This window comes from Diceros bicornis, chromosome 10 (assembly GCF_020826845.1).
Source record: "Diceros bicornis minor isolate mBicDic1 chromosome 10, mDicBic1.mat.cur, whole genome shotgun sequence".
In the NCBI taxonomy this organism is placed as follows: domain Eukaryota; kingdom Metazoa; phylum Chordata; class Mammalia; order Perissodactyla; family Rhinocerotidae; genus Diceros; species Diceros bicornis.
The window spans coordinates 22467343-22483642 of NC_080749.1; the positions used below are offsets into that span (position 1 = coordinate 22467343).

General features: G+C 38.6%; 1 protein-coding gene across 1 annotated transcript in view; it reads left to right on the top strand.

The window, feature by feature from the left end:
• The window catches only part of THSD7B (thrombospondin type 1 domain containing 7B), an 808101-nt gene that overhangs the window by 303672 nt on the left and 488129 nt on the right, over positions 1-16300 (top strand). The window contains exon 5 of the mRNA XM_058548890.1: positions 11223-11392. Within this exon, the coding sequence (XP_058404873.1) occupies positions 11223-11392 (170 nt within the window). The remainder of the gene's footprint in view (positions 1-11222; positions 11393-16300) is intronic.

Here is a 16300-nt window from a genome sequence, read left to right on the forward strand (position 1 = left end):
GAAATAATCTGTATATGGGGCAGGGCAGGGGTAAGGGAGTAGAGGGGCAAGTTCCTGTTCTCAGATTCTTAGCTACACACTTTCTCCACCTCACCATTGAAATCATGTAGATTTGACATAGTCCTTGCATACTGATTGTTCATTTTTTGCTAAGATGACCCCGTAGATTCATATCATTCCTTACCTCAGAAGCTGAGAAGGTAGATGTAGTTCATGATCCTTTACGGATTAACCCATTGTCTCACAGAATCCTCCCTAGTTATTTTGAGTACATGGTCCATCTTTCAAAACACTGATTTTGGGGCAAAACATGGGATAGTAAATGACATAAAACCTGAAGTCTCTATCCCTTTTGAACTTGGATAGACCTGGATTAAAATTGCATCACCATCACTTATTAGTGGTGTGTTCTTGGACAAGCTGTACAACTTTTCCAAGTCATTTCTCTCTTTGATAAAATGTGTCCAGTTATACTGCCTGTGTTGAAGGTTAATCACTATAGACCAGGTATGTAAAATGTCGGTCCCAGTGCTCAGCACATAGGAGGCACTATAAGAATCGTGACCCTTATTGTTGCTATTTGCAGGTATGTTCATGGCTAGTGACCTCTTCCTGATATTTTCAACAGTTTGTTGATTTATAGACATCCTTCCATTTTTTTCTTCTCATTTCTTTGTTAATAACTATTACAATTCTCTTGGAAGTCAGTGTGGTGCCTCCCTGATGATGCTGAGAAAGTTGAGTTGCATCTACATTTATTAAATATTAACTACCTGTTATTGAGTACCTACTGTTGGCCAATAACCATATCAGATATTTTTTAAAGATTGTTTAGAGTAACATAGAGTTTATCATCCAAATGGGACATTTTGAGAGTAAAAGGGATGCAAACTGTTATTGTTCAGATTCAAATTAAAGTCCATTTGGCTTCAAAGTCAATGTTCTTTCCCTTACATCACACTGACTCATGATAGTCATAGTGAAGACACACACTCAGATAAGGGTATGTATATATACACATATACATATATTCATATGTATTGTTTTTTCCAACAAAATAATGTAGAATGGTAGTAATTCAAGATGTACCCAAGATGAATTTCTGTATTGATCTGTATTTGATTGAACTTTAACATCTGAAAATAGAGTCTGGCAAATTTCATTGGAGATGAACCTAGCCCTCTGGTTCTGCCGTTTAGAAATGTTACTGAGCTAGATGTAAAAAAAAATCTAAAATAGTGAATTTGTAGGAAATAGGAGTCTTAGAAATTTCAGTGAATACCAATCAGTGTTTTCCAGGGAGAATGATGTGTTAACTAATGATTCCACTTGGTTGTGGAAAGAGAATGCATAAATAACAACAAAATTAACATTGATTGACATTCTTGTTTGCCTGAAATCTGAACTGTGGCCTCTACCACAGGAAAGCATAAAGACTGTGTACTAACTTTTGTTTCTAGTTTGACATCAGTGATTAAAATTCCTCGTGAACAAGGGAAATGTAAACAAAAATCTATTAGGGAACAAAAATGCCCATTTCTCCTTTCCTAGAATTTGTGAGCATTCATATGCATCAAGCGGTTTAATTCACCATCTTTTTCCCCAGCAGGAAAATGTACATTTCTGTGACTCTTCATAGTGTTTTTTTAAACTTTCTTGGAATGCAGTTTGACTTTTACCTTTCTACCATCTTTACTATAGGAGACATGTTCTTTTATTCAGTAAATATACATTGACCTCTTTCTATGTGCCAAACGCTATGTTAAGTGTTTGCGATACCTAAGAGAACAAAATACACAAAGTTCCCTCCCCCGTATGGGATTAAATTTTAATGAAGATACACCAAATAAATATAATAAATAAAATGAATTATGCATTTTGTGTATGTGCTGTGGAAAAAATAAAACATTAGAGTAGGGTAAAGATAGAGGCTTCTGGGATGCTGTTATGGGAGGGTCAGCTCAGATTACAGAATTAAATGGGTCATTAGAGAAGCCTCCTTTGAACAAGCGGGATTTGAGTGGGAGGGCTTGAAGGAAGTGAGGGAATTAGCCATTCAGGTAATTAGAGGAAGAATATTCCAAGAAGAGGGGAGAGCTAGGGAAGTGCTCTAGTTCCTGCATATTAATATTGCCCAAAAAGTTCTTTAGTTGCGTAGCTTTGGGGCCACTCTTCTCACCAGCTGGACTCCATTGATCAGCATTTTAGCTCTAAACGCTATGATTGCCAATCTCTAAGTCATGATTCCATGAAAGGAATTATGACCGAGAGGAGCCCATTCTAGAAGTGCTTCCTGAGACCAGAATGCTTTGGAAGTTTCTTGGGGCAACTAGCTTAAGTTAACTTGAAAGGAGACAGAGACCAGTCTATGTTATGCTAACATGGGAAATTTTAGAACTGTAAGGGAGTTAGTGTTGTGTAGCCTTAAGCTTGTTTCAAGAGTATGCTACTTTTGACCAAGACATATGTAGACTCTAAGAGATCTCTTCCTCCAGCATTACACAGTCTACTTGTAATTTTATGCCCCCTTCCAACATAACACTAAGAACTCACATTGTATATTATAGGGTGGGGTTAGAAACGAGAGAAATGGGATAAATCTGCTTGTCACTTGCCACCTTTTCTCTTGGTGTGTTTATCTCCTGTCATTGGGCATCATCACCTTAGGCATTATGTTATTCTATGCCTCAAAACGTTGAAAGGTAAGTGTTTTATAAGGTGCCTTGGCACCTGTTTTTTTTAATGTCCTGATTAACATTTAAAGTATTAGATCCTATATCTCAACTAAGAGGATGGTGAAAAGCATTCTAAGAGTATAAATGCTAAGGTGGCCCTGTTTACTAGATAGCGTAAGGAAAGACAGAAGACACAGAAGCTATAGTATTACAATGCTTAATGTCAGATAGCTGAGACATGACCTGATGCTGGAATAGCCATGACTCTAGATCCTTTGTGCTTAAGTAGAGAGCTCATTCTGGTTGAAGACACTGTAACCCACAAGAATATTGAGAAATGTCAACATCTTTCTTGGAAGTGACACCTCAGATGACCTACCAGCAACTTCTGCCACCTCAGCAGGAGGCAACAGCTTTCATACAGAAATGGCTATTCTGCCTCTTAAATGAGCATTTAGAGTTTGAAATCAAATATAAGACAGCACTATTAAAAGGTGACAGTGACCAATGTCGAGTGAAACTCTTCAGAAGATCTCAAGGCAGAAGCCGCATGGCTGATAGTATTACGTAGATTGTGTGATATTACTGCACAGAAAAGCCAATTTGTAAAACATTGTTTCAGTACTCGTGTCTGGCACTGAACAGATGGACTCTCATAATCCATCCCTCCTTGTCGCTGGTGTGTATGAATTTCTCCTTATTATGAGTGAACTAGAGATTTTTCACAAAAGATCTGTCTGTGATCATACTGAGAGATCTATCTGGGTCTCCTGCAGCCCACTTTGATTTGCTTGTAAAACAGCCCCCGCTGACCAGCCTTTTTCTCTCTAACATCTCTTTCAGGCGCTGAACCCAATTTTAGATTTTCTAGATAAAAATCTTTTTTCTTGAGAAACTCTGGGGATTAGTTGGTGGATCTTTTTAGATGAATGTTGAAGCCAGAATTTAGCCAAGGAAAAGAAATGGTGGGTAAAACTAGGCTTGGTGGTTGGCTTCTTTTGCCCCCTGGAATGGAGTGAAAGCTGGAATGGGGTTGACGTGTCCTGAAGGGATGTTTGTACAACACCTGCTTCAGCCTGTCACTGTGTTAATTGCCCAAGAATTCAGGAAACTGAAGACTTTCAGTCTGTGTTCACTTAGTTTATTCATCTTAAGAATAGTGTATAGTATATTCTTTAAAAGTGAGAACATCCAGAACATGATAACCATGTTTTTTAAGTGTTTAATAGTTGATAATGTTCCCACACATCATCCCATACATATGGATGTGAATTTTTTGTTAATTTTTTTCCTCTACCTTAGAATGGGGAGCACCTATAAAAGCGCCTGGCTCATAGTAAATGCTCAGTAAAAAAGATGAATGAATGAATGCTCAAATGTAGGGCAGTTCCAGAACAATATTATGCACAGGGTACTATAGTCTATGCTTATGTTTGTTATATAATGTGGGTGAAGGATTCAAGGTCATTTCTTATAAAGAGCAGCTGAAATTGGCATAATCAAGGAATTAAATAAGGACATCTACCCAGGGAAGGGGATGGACACACAGACCTTGATGTGACATGGTCCCCAGTGGCCGCCTTGCTTCCACTAACAGTGTGTCTGGTTTTCCAGATACGTAGTTTCTGTTGTCATTGGTTATAAAAGTATCTTGAAAAAGTATGAGGAATGAGATTACAATCTGAATTTGTAACAGTTTGCCTTCCAGAACAGAATGGCACGCACATCACCTCCCACACCTTCTGTATCTTCTCCCATTGACCGTCTACCACAGAACCTAACACCTTGCACATAATAGGGGTTGAATAAATGGCTGTTAAATGAGTTAATGGATTCTTTAAGGAAGGTTTTTGTTTTTTATTGTTTTAATTAAGCTGCTTTTCTGCAGCACTTGAGGAGTGAAGGAGTCATGACCTGGAATCCTCAGGAGAATCTGTTTTAGAAAAGAAGCAACACTTTACAAAGAATCTTTAAATTGTTTCATCATAAGGAGACTGATGCTTTTATATTGAGTCCATCTTTTACTGGTGCATATTGTTTCATGAGTCCCCACTGTGCCACTCTAAGTCGTCCTGGATGGAAGATTTGTTCCCCTGTTAGTGTAAGAAAGTTAACGTACTGTTAAGTGCTGTGCATAGCGATCGAAATCTATTAATAATACATATGTGGAGTTTGGCTAGCAAAGCCATCTGCCAAAGAGCAAAGAGCTTTGCACTTCAGAGTAGCTTTCCGTAATCAATAGTCCCACTCTATTCAATAAAAAATTACTAGAGCATAAAATGTATAAAGCTTGATCGGGTCCCTTTATTTTGGTCGTCTGTTCAGCAAAAAATGACAAGTTAATTATTTTCTAAATGCATTTACAACTTTAAAAGGACAACAGACATTATCATAAATTAGTCATGCCGCAGTACACTGATTTTTAATATACACACATTCAATTTGAATACCTTGCACTAGGGTTTCAATTCCGAGAGTGTTTGCAAATCTATATGTGCTTAGTCAAAACATGATCATTAACTAATGCAATTATTCTTTCAATCTGTCTTCATTAAATCACTTAAGATTCTATTCCATGGTGCTTTGCTTTAAATCTAAGCCTTCAGAAGAAGGCGAAAAGAGATCTACACTTTGTAAGCGATTCTAAGCCTTAAGAAAGTGACAAAGCGTGCATTCTAAAGGGCAGAGGTTGCTGTAAAACTCTGATGGTCCTGCCATCCTATTGCTATTAGAATCACTTTATGTCACATTAGTAGGATTAAGGTTGTTTAAAAATAGTTTCTAAATGTGCCTACTTTTCTAATTTTGACTTTGCTAATATAGGAGGTCTCTACTCACTGCTTCACCACAATGAATTCATTCCTTACTTCTGCCCTCCCCACTTCAGTGTGGAGGACAGTTTGATTACAGGATTCCTTGGGTTAGACAACATCACCCCTGGGAAGACAAGCTGGCTACTTGGGTGATTGAATTTCAGGGCCTCAAGTCACTTTTCCTAATCCAGAATTTGTCTCCTATACCTCTCATTGGGAATATATATTTCCACCGTTAGAAGATTCCTTTCTTTGACTTAATTTTGACTTCTTTTAAGCTGTATATACCTCCTTAGAATGATAACAGAATTAAAATTAATTTTTAATGCATCACGTGGACACATTTGTTGACCATTTCCTAAGAGTAGACTTAAATTACCCAGAACATATGAAGAAATTGGATGATGGATTTCAGGAATGGGAGAAAGATTCTGAAAGCAGATTCTAGGAGAAAAATGAAAAAAAACTGAATTTCACAGTTATAATACATGGTTGCTCTGATGTTCCAGTTCTTGTCCCCTTCCTGGGCTATCTCATGTAAGAATTCAGTGCCAAGAAATTGTGCAGCTAATACTCGGGGCCAAAACAATTTGGAATCATTCTTCACTCGTCTCTTTCTCTCCAGCCACATCGAAGCCGTTGGAAGGTTGCCTCTACCTTCACAGTATACCTAGAATCCGATCACTTCTCCCCACACTCACTGTGACGGCCCCAGTTGAAGCCACCATCACCTCTCCTTGGCTGACAAAGTCTCCAAACTTGTCTCCCTCCTTCCACCTCTCCCATGGTCTGTTCTTCACTCAGTAGCTAGGGTGGTCCCTTAAAATTTAAATTGCGTTATCATATTACTGTTCTCCTCAGAACTTTGCAATGATTTCCTAGCACATTTGGAATAATGCAGTCCGTACTCTGGCCTACAAGGCTCTACATAGCCTGGCCCCTGACCACCCCTCATTTCCTCTCCCTCCTGCCTTGACTGTTTCTCCCAACTGCATTGGCTTCTATTCTTTCCTAGAAAGTGCCAAGCATTCTCCCTCCCTGGGACCTTTGAACGTGCTCTTCTCTGTGCCTAGAATGCTCCTTGCCCACCTCTTTTTGTGCCCACTCTGTCATGGATTCTGAGGGCTTCTCTGCTCATGGCGCTGAAATAGCTCTTCTTGTCCATCTCTCTCTTCCCCGCGTTGTCTGATGTCATGCAATGTATTGATGCATTTCCGTCTGTCTGCCCCACTAGAAGGTAATCTTTCCAGGATTGGGGCTTTATCTTGCTCACTGCTGTGCATTTCTGTTGTCTAGAATTGTGCCTGGCACATAGTTAGAGCTCAAGAATTACTTATTGGAAGAAAGGATGAAGGAATGCATGGTTGAGTAAGTGATTCACTTGCTATTTGGGCAGGCCTATTTCCTTTTCTACGGAGTCCTGCTTTTTAGCTCCTTCCTGCCTTCAATCTCTCATGCGTATCTTTGTGTTAACTAAAATGTCCTTGTATGAATTGTTTTTTCTATGCATTCAGTGTTTGAGTTATCAGCATCCCCCTTCTCAGCGGTTTGGGGTTCCAGAGTGCTGACAGCGAGCTCTCTCACTAATGGTAGGGACCTTGGAGTTGTTTTCACATGAATGGATGATGGCAGGTTCACCTAACGTTCACAATGACCAGAGAGCAACATGGGGAATTTGATTTCAGGGACTTGCAAAGGCATTCCTCTTCAAAAGTTGTCTTCTGCACCGTCTTGTGGGAATTAGAATTTTTACAATTAGAGATTCCATTATTTGGCTTATATTTTGTTTCTCTTTTTGACTTGCGGTTATTTCCCGAGAGTGCTAAATTTTGACCCTGTGACCAAAGTGTTATAATTATAATATGATTGGTTATAAGATATTCTCAAACAATATTTGTGTTTGAGTCTGGAAGAAAAATTATTTTTGCAGTGTGAAATATTATTGATCAGTTGGAACTGACAATATTATTGTCATGAACAGAGGATATTTTTTTGCTACAGTCTAGAAGGTACTTCCTCAGACCAAGACCAATATTTACTTGTCCTCATAATGATGAGGCAGGTAGCTTGTTGTCTACCAAACTAGCTTTCTATATCCCCTGACTGACGTTTCATGAGTTTGCTATTCGTTGTATTATTTTACTGGAGTCATTTCATTAAGAAGATGTGCTTTAGGATCAGATACACTTCACTTTGAATCCTGCTCTTCTATTTAGTACTTAATTCTGTGACCTTGGAAGATTACTTCTTCTTTATGCCAATTCTTCCATCTGTAAAAGGGGAAATGATATTTTCTTTGCAGGGTTGTTGGGAGGATTCAATGAAGTAATTTTCCTAAATTTGTTAGTGCAGTGCCCAGCACAGAGTAAGCATGCAGAAAATATTGGTCGTTATTATTATTACTCGAGGGATATGTCACAATACCCTAGTAGCCCAAATAAATTAATGCCTTGTCTATCCTGTTCCGCTGGACCCTTTGATGAAAACAAATGGATCCTAGGGGCTGGCCCGGTGGCGCAAGCGGTTGAGTGCGCGCGCTCCGCTGCGGCGGCCCGGGGTTCGCTGGTTCGGATCCCGGGTGCGCACAGACGCACTGCTTGGTAAGCCATGCTGTGGCGGCGTCCCATGTAAAGTGGAGGAAGATAGGCACAGATGTTAGCCCAGGGCCGTCTTCCTCAGCAAAAAAAGAGGAGGATTGGCGGATGTTAGCTCAGGGCTGATCTCCTCACAAAAAAAAAACAAACAAACAAACAAAAAAAAACAAATGGATCCTACAGAGTCACATTTGTAAGGGACTATGAGGATTGACAAATTTGTTTCATATTGTGGCCATGTGCTCTACTTGAGGCATTTTCACAATTGATTTCAAAGTGCTGCTCACTCATAGGAGGTAGGCCTCTGCCCTTTGGACTCCCTGTGGTTCCCTCCTAAGCAGAAGGACAAAGTGAGGATGTGTTGAAAGGCATCGGAGTTGGGAGAGAGAGTGTGGAAAAGACCTGATCTTTGACCGGGTCTTAGCCATTAAAGAGAGTGTCCCAGGCAGGCAGTCAGGAAGCCAAGTTGTCTGGAGGCTGGAGGATTACCTCGGCACCGACTTCTAAAGGAGAAAGACAGTAACGTTCAGATGAGCAGACTCCTTTGATTTCTTATTCTGTCAGATCCTGTAGACATTTTCCCAGGCTGATGGAGTTCAGGATGTTCAGTTTTCATGACTGCCAGGTGATTTGTGACTAAACGTAGATAGCGCTTTTGAAAAAATAAAGAAAAAAGGATGAGGACAGACGATGAAAAGACTGGCATTTTTAAAAGGAATATAGAAATCCTTTACTGGTGTGCTTTCTCCTCTACCACTTACTGGGTTGGTATTTTCTCTGAGGTGGTAAACAATAGCGATAGTGATAAATGTCATATATTTCTTTGGAGAATTTGTCATTTACCAGTGAATGGAATTTGGGTGTTTTTGGTCAATGAGCTACCAAAAGGGTTTTTGTTACTTTATATAAAACTGTGGTCATTAAAATTTCATTTTCATTTTTCTCCATAAGGACTTCCAAAATTCCTCCATTGGTAATTTTTATAGAGTCATGATAAATTAATTTAAAAAACAATTTTTACAGCTTGTCCTTTCAAACAAGCAAACAAATTACTATGACTTGCTATAATTCTAAACTCTAAATTTTTTTAAGCTCTTTGCTGAACTTTGGGTGCCAGAAGTTAGACTATGGCACTGCTAGATCTCTAATATTAGGATTTTGATGAAATCCTCGTAAATAGTGCTAAGTGTGTGTGTGTGTGTGTATGTTTGTGTGTCTGTTTTCTGTGGCAGCAAGGGGCAAAAGGCACATGTAGAAGGACATAGGAAGAAAGAGAATTAACATTTATTGAACATTTCTTATATGCCCGGTTCAACATTTGGCATTAGGGTCCCCATTTTACAGATGAGAAAACAGATCTGGGCCAAAGTCACATGATTAGTAAAGTCCAGGTCAGTTTGGATCTAAAGCACGTTTGTCGTCTACACTATACTACCCCTCTTTTGCCTGTCTTATTGGCTAACTCTATTCTATCAGAGGAGCTTTGGAGTCAGCAGCTCTATCACCCCCTGCTTAATAGCCAGAGAGCTTTTCTTTTAGGGAACCTTTGGAGGAAGAGGGTTTGAGTTGAGAACTTGGTAACCACACACTCCAAAACACCCCTACCTTGTTGTATTTTGCCCCAGACTACAGAGCTACCTGTGCCCTGAGACTCAGAGACATGAGAGACAAGCCTTCTGCTTGAGTGACCCTAGAGAATAGGGTGAGAACTTTGAGAAGAAAGAGCTTCGGAGCTTCACCTCTGGGAAGAACTGAACTTCTCTTGGTCTCTCATGCCCAAGAATTAGAAACATATTATTGTCTATTTCCCCTGGCATAAACAGGACCTCAACTCTGCACTCCAAACTCTTGCCTAGCCCACTGACTAATTTTCACTTGGAAAATCATGTGAAAATGAAGTAGCAAGGCAGAAGGAGAACAGTTGTGTTACAACAAATCCCAAAGGAGTGTCCAAATCCTTTTTCTACAGTGGGATTTTCACAAGACTAATGATTCTCAGCTTGCAAGCTTTTTGGAATGATGACGTTCACTATGAGAGGTTTGATTACTATTAGGTTCCTTAGAGATTTGCTTCCTGATTTTGCTGTCTGTTACTTGATTTCAATTTTAGTCTAGTTTCTATAAGGCTAGGGTCTTGGTGACACATGCTTATTTTTATTGCTTTTTCTTCTTTTAAACAATCATGAAGCTGAGAAATTTTTCCTTAAAATCTGAAATGGGACAGCAAATATGAGAATGTTCTTAGCTTTTGTTTATTGCTCCAGAAATTAATGAGTCTGTTGGTATTTATGTGAATGCTGTAGGGTTGTATTAATGCTAGGGGCTTGAGGAATGCTGTAATAATCCACAAAAGGAAATTCCGTCTAAAATAATTCTCCAGGTATTAGTGTAGTGTTGTTATGGTTGTTTTGTTCTCTACAGGTTGTGTGCAAACTCCATTGTGTTTTCTCCCCTTATTTGTATGCATATGTGTGTCTATTAAGATATTGTGTGTCTTAACCAGTTATAAACCCGGAGGAGACATTCCTAAGTCAGTTTAAATAACAGCATGTCTGCATATGTAAAAATTACTCATCAATTAAATATAGTGGCACCTTGTTAACTCATTTTTAATATCTATACCTTTATTCCAATGGGGTCAAACAGATAGAAATACTTTTCTGTATTAAGAAGATTGGAAAGTTGGAGGTCATTTCTGTCCATTTAAAATAATATATTGACACATTCGTACACTATCCTACTAATTAAAAAAGAAAGGCTTACTTGAACACAGAGTCATCTAGAAGTTTGTGAAGCCCCATGACAAGTTCACCTGCGATGAATTAGGCTCGCTCTTTTTCTAACTCCTCCCTCTAATTCTTTACTTTTCTACAGCTTCAAGGCTGAGACACATCCACTGTTTATCTATATGTCCTTCCTTTACTCCTCTCATCCTGTGCTATTACCATGATAAGCTGCTGTGATTTTTCTCTAGGAAATAGAAGGAATTTAGTATTCAAAGCCAGTAGACTTCTTTATCCATAGGCAAAGATTCACCCCTAGAAAAAGATTATTACTTATATTTTCTATCATGACTTTTCTTTAGAATTTTATGTTTTCCTTACTTCTTCTTCTTTTTTTAAATAAATAAAACCAAACAGGTATTCCTGGAAGACCTCTGAATGGAAAGAATGCCAAGTCTCTCTCCTCCTCGAACAGCAGGACCCCCACTGGCATGCCACGGGACCTGTTTGCGGCGGTGGGATCCAGACCCGGGAGGTGTACTGTGCCCAGAGCACACCAGCATCCACTGCACGGAGGGCCAAGGAAGGTAGGCAGCCAGTTCCTGGGACAGATGGTGCTGCTGCTTGGAAGGGAAATCAACTGCAACACCATATCCTCATATTCTTCTTGATATAATAGACCCTCAGCATTCACAAATTTCATATTTATTTTGTCGACTATTTGCAAACCATCCCTAGGTATGCTACTTGCAGTAATTTGGAGTAGTTAAAAATTGTAGTAATAATAATAACAGTGGCCTCAAAGGATCATTGTGAAAATTAAATGAGTGTATCTACCTAAGATCTGTAGCACAAATGAATACCACAAGCTAAGGGGCTGGTATACTGGAGTGAGTCAATTAGTAATGAATTCTTTTTTTTTAATCCAAGAGTGTTTTTTTTAATGAATTTGTGAATGTGGGAATTTATACAGACATATCACTTTTAAATGTCAAGGATCCACTATTTTATTGCTAGGCTTTAAATAATATGAAAAGAAGAAGGAGAAAGTGTGGAGGAATAACACCTTCCTCCGTGGTAGGCTCTTTATTAGGCAGGTACTACCTCAGTACTAGTCCATTTGTTTCAGATTTGGGTCGGTAATAACATAAAGGGACTGAAAAGCTGGCCCAGATTTATTTAAATCAATTGACTGAAAAGCCGGGAGTGGGCAATAATGCTTCCACTCTAGAAGAATGTGTGGCCTGTTCAAGCCACATTGGAGAACACAGCAGTGCTCTCTGCAGATGTGGTGAAGGTAGGGATGTTTCCTTGAGTGCGCACATAAATTCTCTACTGTAGAATTTGGTTGGGAAGGCACGATGCAAGCTTTCTTCTTCTTTTTTTTTTTTTTTGTGAGGAAGATCAGCCCTGAGCTAACATCCATGCCAATCCTCCTCTTTTTGCTGAGGAAGACCGGCCCTGAGCTAACATCCGTGCGGATCTTCCTCCACTTTATGTGGGACGCCACCACAGCAGTGCCTGACAAGCAGTGCGTCTGTGCGCGCCCGGGATCCAAACCCAGGCTGCCAGCAGCAGAGTGCACGCACTTAACCGCTAGGCCACGGGGCCGGCCCCGCAAGCTTTCTTGCTATGGAAATGCATCCACTTTATTCTGCAAATCTTTTCATGCCAGATGCCTTTTTTTGTGACATGGTCTCTCATCGTTCCAGAGACATCTATGACCATAGCCTTGGATGATTCACCTTATGACTCATAGAGGGATAATCTTTATAGACTTTTTAGCATGTGCTTCGATAATTGAAGTTACAGTGCCACTTTTACAGGGTTAGAGTTATTTAAAAAATAATAGTTAAATTTTCTTCCTTCTCTAGTGTCACTTTTGGGAATTGACAATTTACACACTTTCTGTTCCAGGATGGAACATGACTATGCTTACTCCTCTGAGTTTTTGGAAGAACAGAATTTAGATAAAAAGCTCCAGATTATTCTTTCAGACCTTCATGAACTTTCTGTTCCACCTTCTCCTTCTTTCCCTTTACTGTTGTCTACAGTACTAGAGTCTTCGGGAGTCAACACACATATAAGAATTTTTTAGAATTGATATATTATGATCTATCTATTTGTAGCTTCAACTTTTAATCTTCTATTGACACTTTCATCTTCCTAAAGTTTCTTTAGTAAAAATAGCTTTTCTTAAGGATCACCTATTTCTGAAGTTTCTTCAGTCTTAATCTTTCCAGCTTTCTTAATGGAAACATACTGGCCAGGAAGATTGTAATTAGGAAGAGAGTGGAAGGGTGGTGTTCTAGAGTTGGGCATCATATGCTACGTGTGGGTAGGTGGGTTAAATAGAGGTGTGGTGTTAAATGCAGATTTATCAGCCTATTAAACACTGGTAGAATCTGCTTTCAAGCATCTAAAGAAAAGGAAAAAAATATTAGGCCAAGGTAACTTCCAAATTAATGCCTCAGTTCACCTGGAAACAGAAAGTACTTACAAAGCCCTAAGCCCGATAACCCAGTTCTCATGGCAGGCCTTAGATGTGGGAATGAGAGGTAAACACATCCATGAATGACATGACCATGTACTCTTGTACAAAGTTGAGTACAGTGAGTCAAACTATTGCTGTAAAATATAGGACCGCCACAATTTCGTTAAAGCCATGGTATAGCTTACAACCTACCTTTGTAATCATTAACAAAGGTTTTATTTTGCTCTTGTGTATAAAGTGAACCAGAAAGAATGTTCAGCCATTACTTTACTTTTCTATAAATGCTTTCATTTCCTACTGTTATCATTTATGGACATAACTTGACAAATCGGGCAATGTGTGAATTTCTTCTTGGCGCAACTTAAACAGAAGAGAACAATTGAATTACTATTGTAAGAGACCAATGAATGTGTTTATCCAATTAAAGAGGCAGAATTTAACTATTTCTAACCTTTTCTGCTAATGTAAGAATAAAGGCCAAAATTGGTGACACTTTTTGCATTTCAGTTTTTGTGAACATCAGCTTTTTTTTTTTTTTTTTTCTTTGATTATGTTAGATTTTGGAGGGAGAAGGAATTTTAACAGCATTGATTTTGGAAACTCTTTTCTCAGTCACAATTCACTTTCTCACAAGGTTACTTTTTCTTTAGACTCCAGGATACTCTGTTCACTCTCTGGAGTGGAATTGCTTGGCTTTTCTTCCCTAAAAAATACCACAATCCACTATGAATTAGCTGCTCTGCATTCCAAGAATCTAATCTTAGAAGAACCCACAATGTTGGGGCAAAAAACAAGATCCATTTCCATGGATTTCTCATGCAATAAAATTGAATAGAATTTCTATATGCCAGAATTTTTTTAAAAATGCTAATTTTCTCCCAAGGGGGCCTCCAAGTCACTTGCCTAGCCTGGATGCTGATGTTGAATTCTGACTTTGATGCAGTTCTACTGACGGCTTATTCTTGGTGATATCCCATTCCGCATTTGATCCCAATTCATGGTATTTGTAGGAATAGTGTAATAGAATCTATGGCATATTTACCTGGTTCCGTTGTTCATTGTTCAGGTGGTGTTTTATGTGCAACCAACATAATGCTGTAACAATCAAATATGGGAAGTATTACTAGTAATAGTAGCCAAGCCAAGAGAATTGGGAATGAAAATGTAGAGGAGTATTTATGATTTTGTTTCCCAGTTATTGTTGTAGAGAGAATTGTTCTTGTCTTTTGTAATTCAGAAGCACCAGCAAAAGTGATGCTTACCTGTAAATCTCAGTCTTGGATTTGGTGAGACCATTTTCTTCTTGCCCATTTCTCAAATGAAATTACAACCACTCAGTCTGCGTTCAATGGTCATTTCTCAGAAGGCAAAACATTGAAACAAGGGATGCACCTTTAAAATCTAATGAACACTGGGACAGATTTATTCCATTCATGACAATGTGGCCTAGAGACTGGGATATTAACAAATGTGGAGTGAAATGGCACAGAGATAGAATATATTTGTATGGTGAAGAAAAATAAAAACTAAAAAGAAAATGGGGAAAAGGTATTGGTGTGGTTGCAGTTAAGCAGAATACTACCTAGATTTTTTTTTTCATATCTCAGATAAATTATTTGCATCAAATGGACATAGCTATTTTAAGAATGGGACACAGTTTAGCTTTGAATTATTCAATGCATTAGTTGACCCTTCCACTCCAGTAAGATTGACTAGTTCTTAAAGTCCTATGTCTTTAGCATGCCAGGCCCAGAGTTGATATTATGGTAGTACATGTTCAGATAAGGGAACATGTCCTGGAATGCTAAGTAGTATATGGAGACTTAATGTGTTTTGAGTCTAACTAGCGTATGAAGATTTAATATATTTTGGTTCTTGGTTTTAATTCTGACCTGTATTGAACTTTGATGAGCCACATAAATGTTGTTCCAGTCTTCTACTTCATTAAATTGGTTTTAAATATATTGATTTGGTGAGTAAAAAATGGATGACAATCACACTTTCATTTTTTCAGGGAGGGCTTAAATAACGAACATTTATCTGTCATAATTCTGGGGATTGGGAAGCCCAAGATTGGGGTGCTGGCAGGTTCATTGTTTAGTGACGGCCCACTTCCTGGTTCTTAGATGACTGTCTTTTCCTTATGTCCTCATGTGGTGGAAGGGGTGTGAGAGTTTTCTGGGGTCTGTCTTTTTTTTAAATTATTTAATGAGGTCATATTGACATAACATGGTGTACACTTCAGGTGTACATTATTATGTTTCAGTTTCTGTGTAGACTGCATCGTGTTCACACCAATAGTCTAGTTTTTATCTGTCACCATACATATGTGCCCCTTTACCCCTTTTGCCATCCCCCCTCTCCTTTCCCCTCTGGGAGCCACCAATCTGTTCTCCTTATTATGTGTATGTTTGTTTGTTTATCTTCTACATAGAGTAAAATCATATGGTATATGTCTTTCTCTGTCTGACTTATTTCACATAGCATACCCTCAAGGTCTATCCATGATGTCGCAAATGGCATGATTTTGTCTTTTTTGTGGCTGAGTAGTATTCCATATGTATATATACACGCACATATATATACACACACACATATATACACACACACATATATACACGCACACGTGTATATACACACACACATACATACACACACACACACACACACACATATATACACCACATCTTTATCAGTTAGTCTGTTGATGGGCACTTGGGTTGCTTCCACATCTTGGCTATTGTGACTAGTGCTGTGATGAACATAGGGGTACATACATCTTTTTGAATTATTGATTTCATGGTCTTTGGATAAATACCTGGTAGCATTTTTTTTTCCCAAAAATAATTTGATACACTCAGCTATGTTTTTGGCTATGTACTAGGCACTGAAATTATAAAGCTGCCTCAATAATTTACAGTCTTTTAATTGGAACAACAATTGTAGTAACAACTATGATATAGTGTCTTAAGTGATGTGATATTATATATATAGATAACAT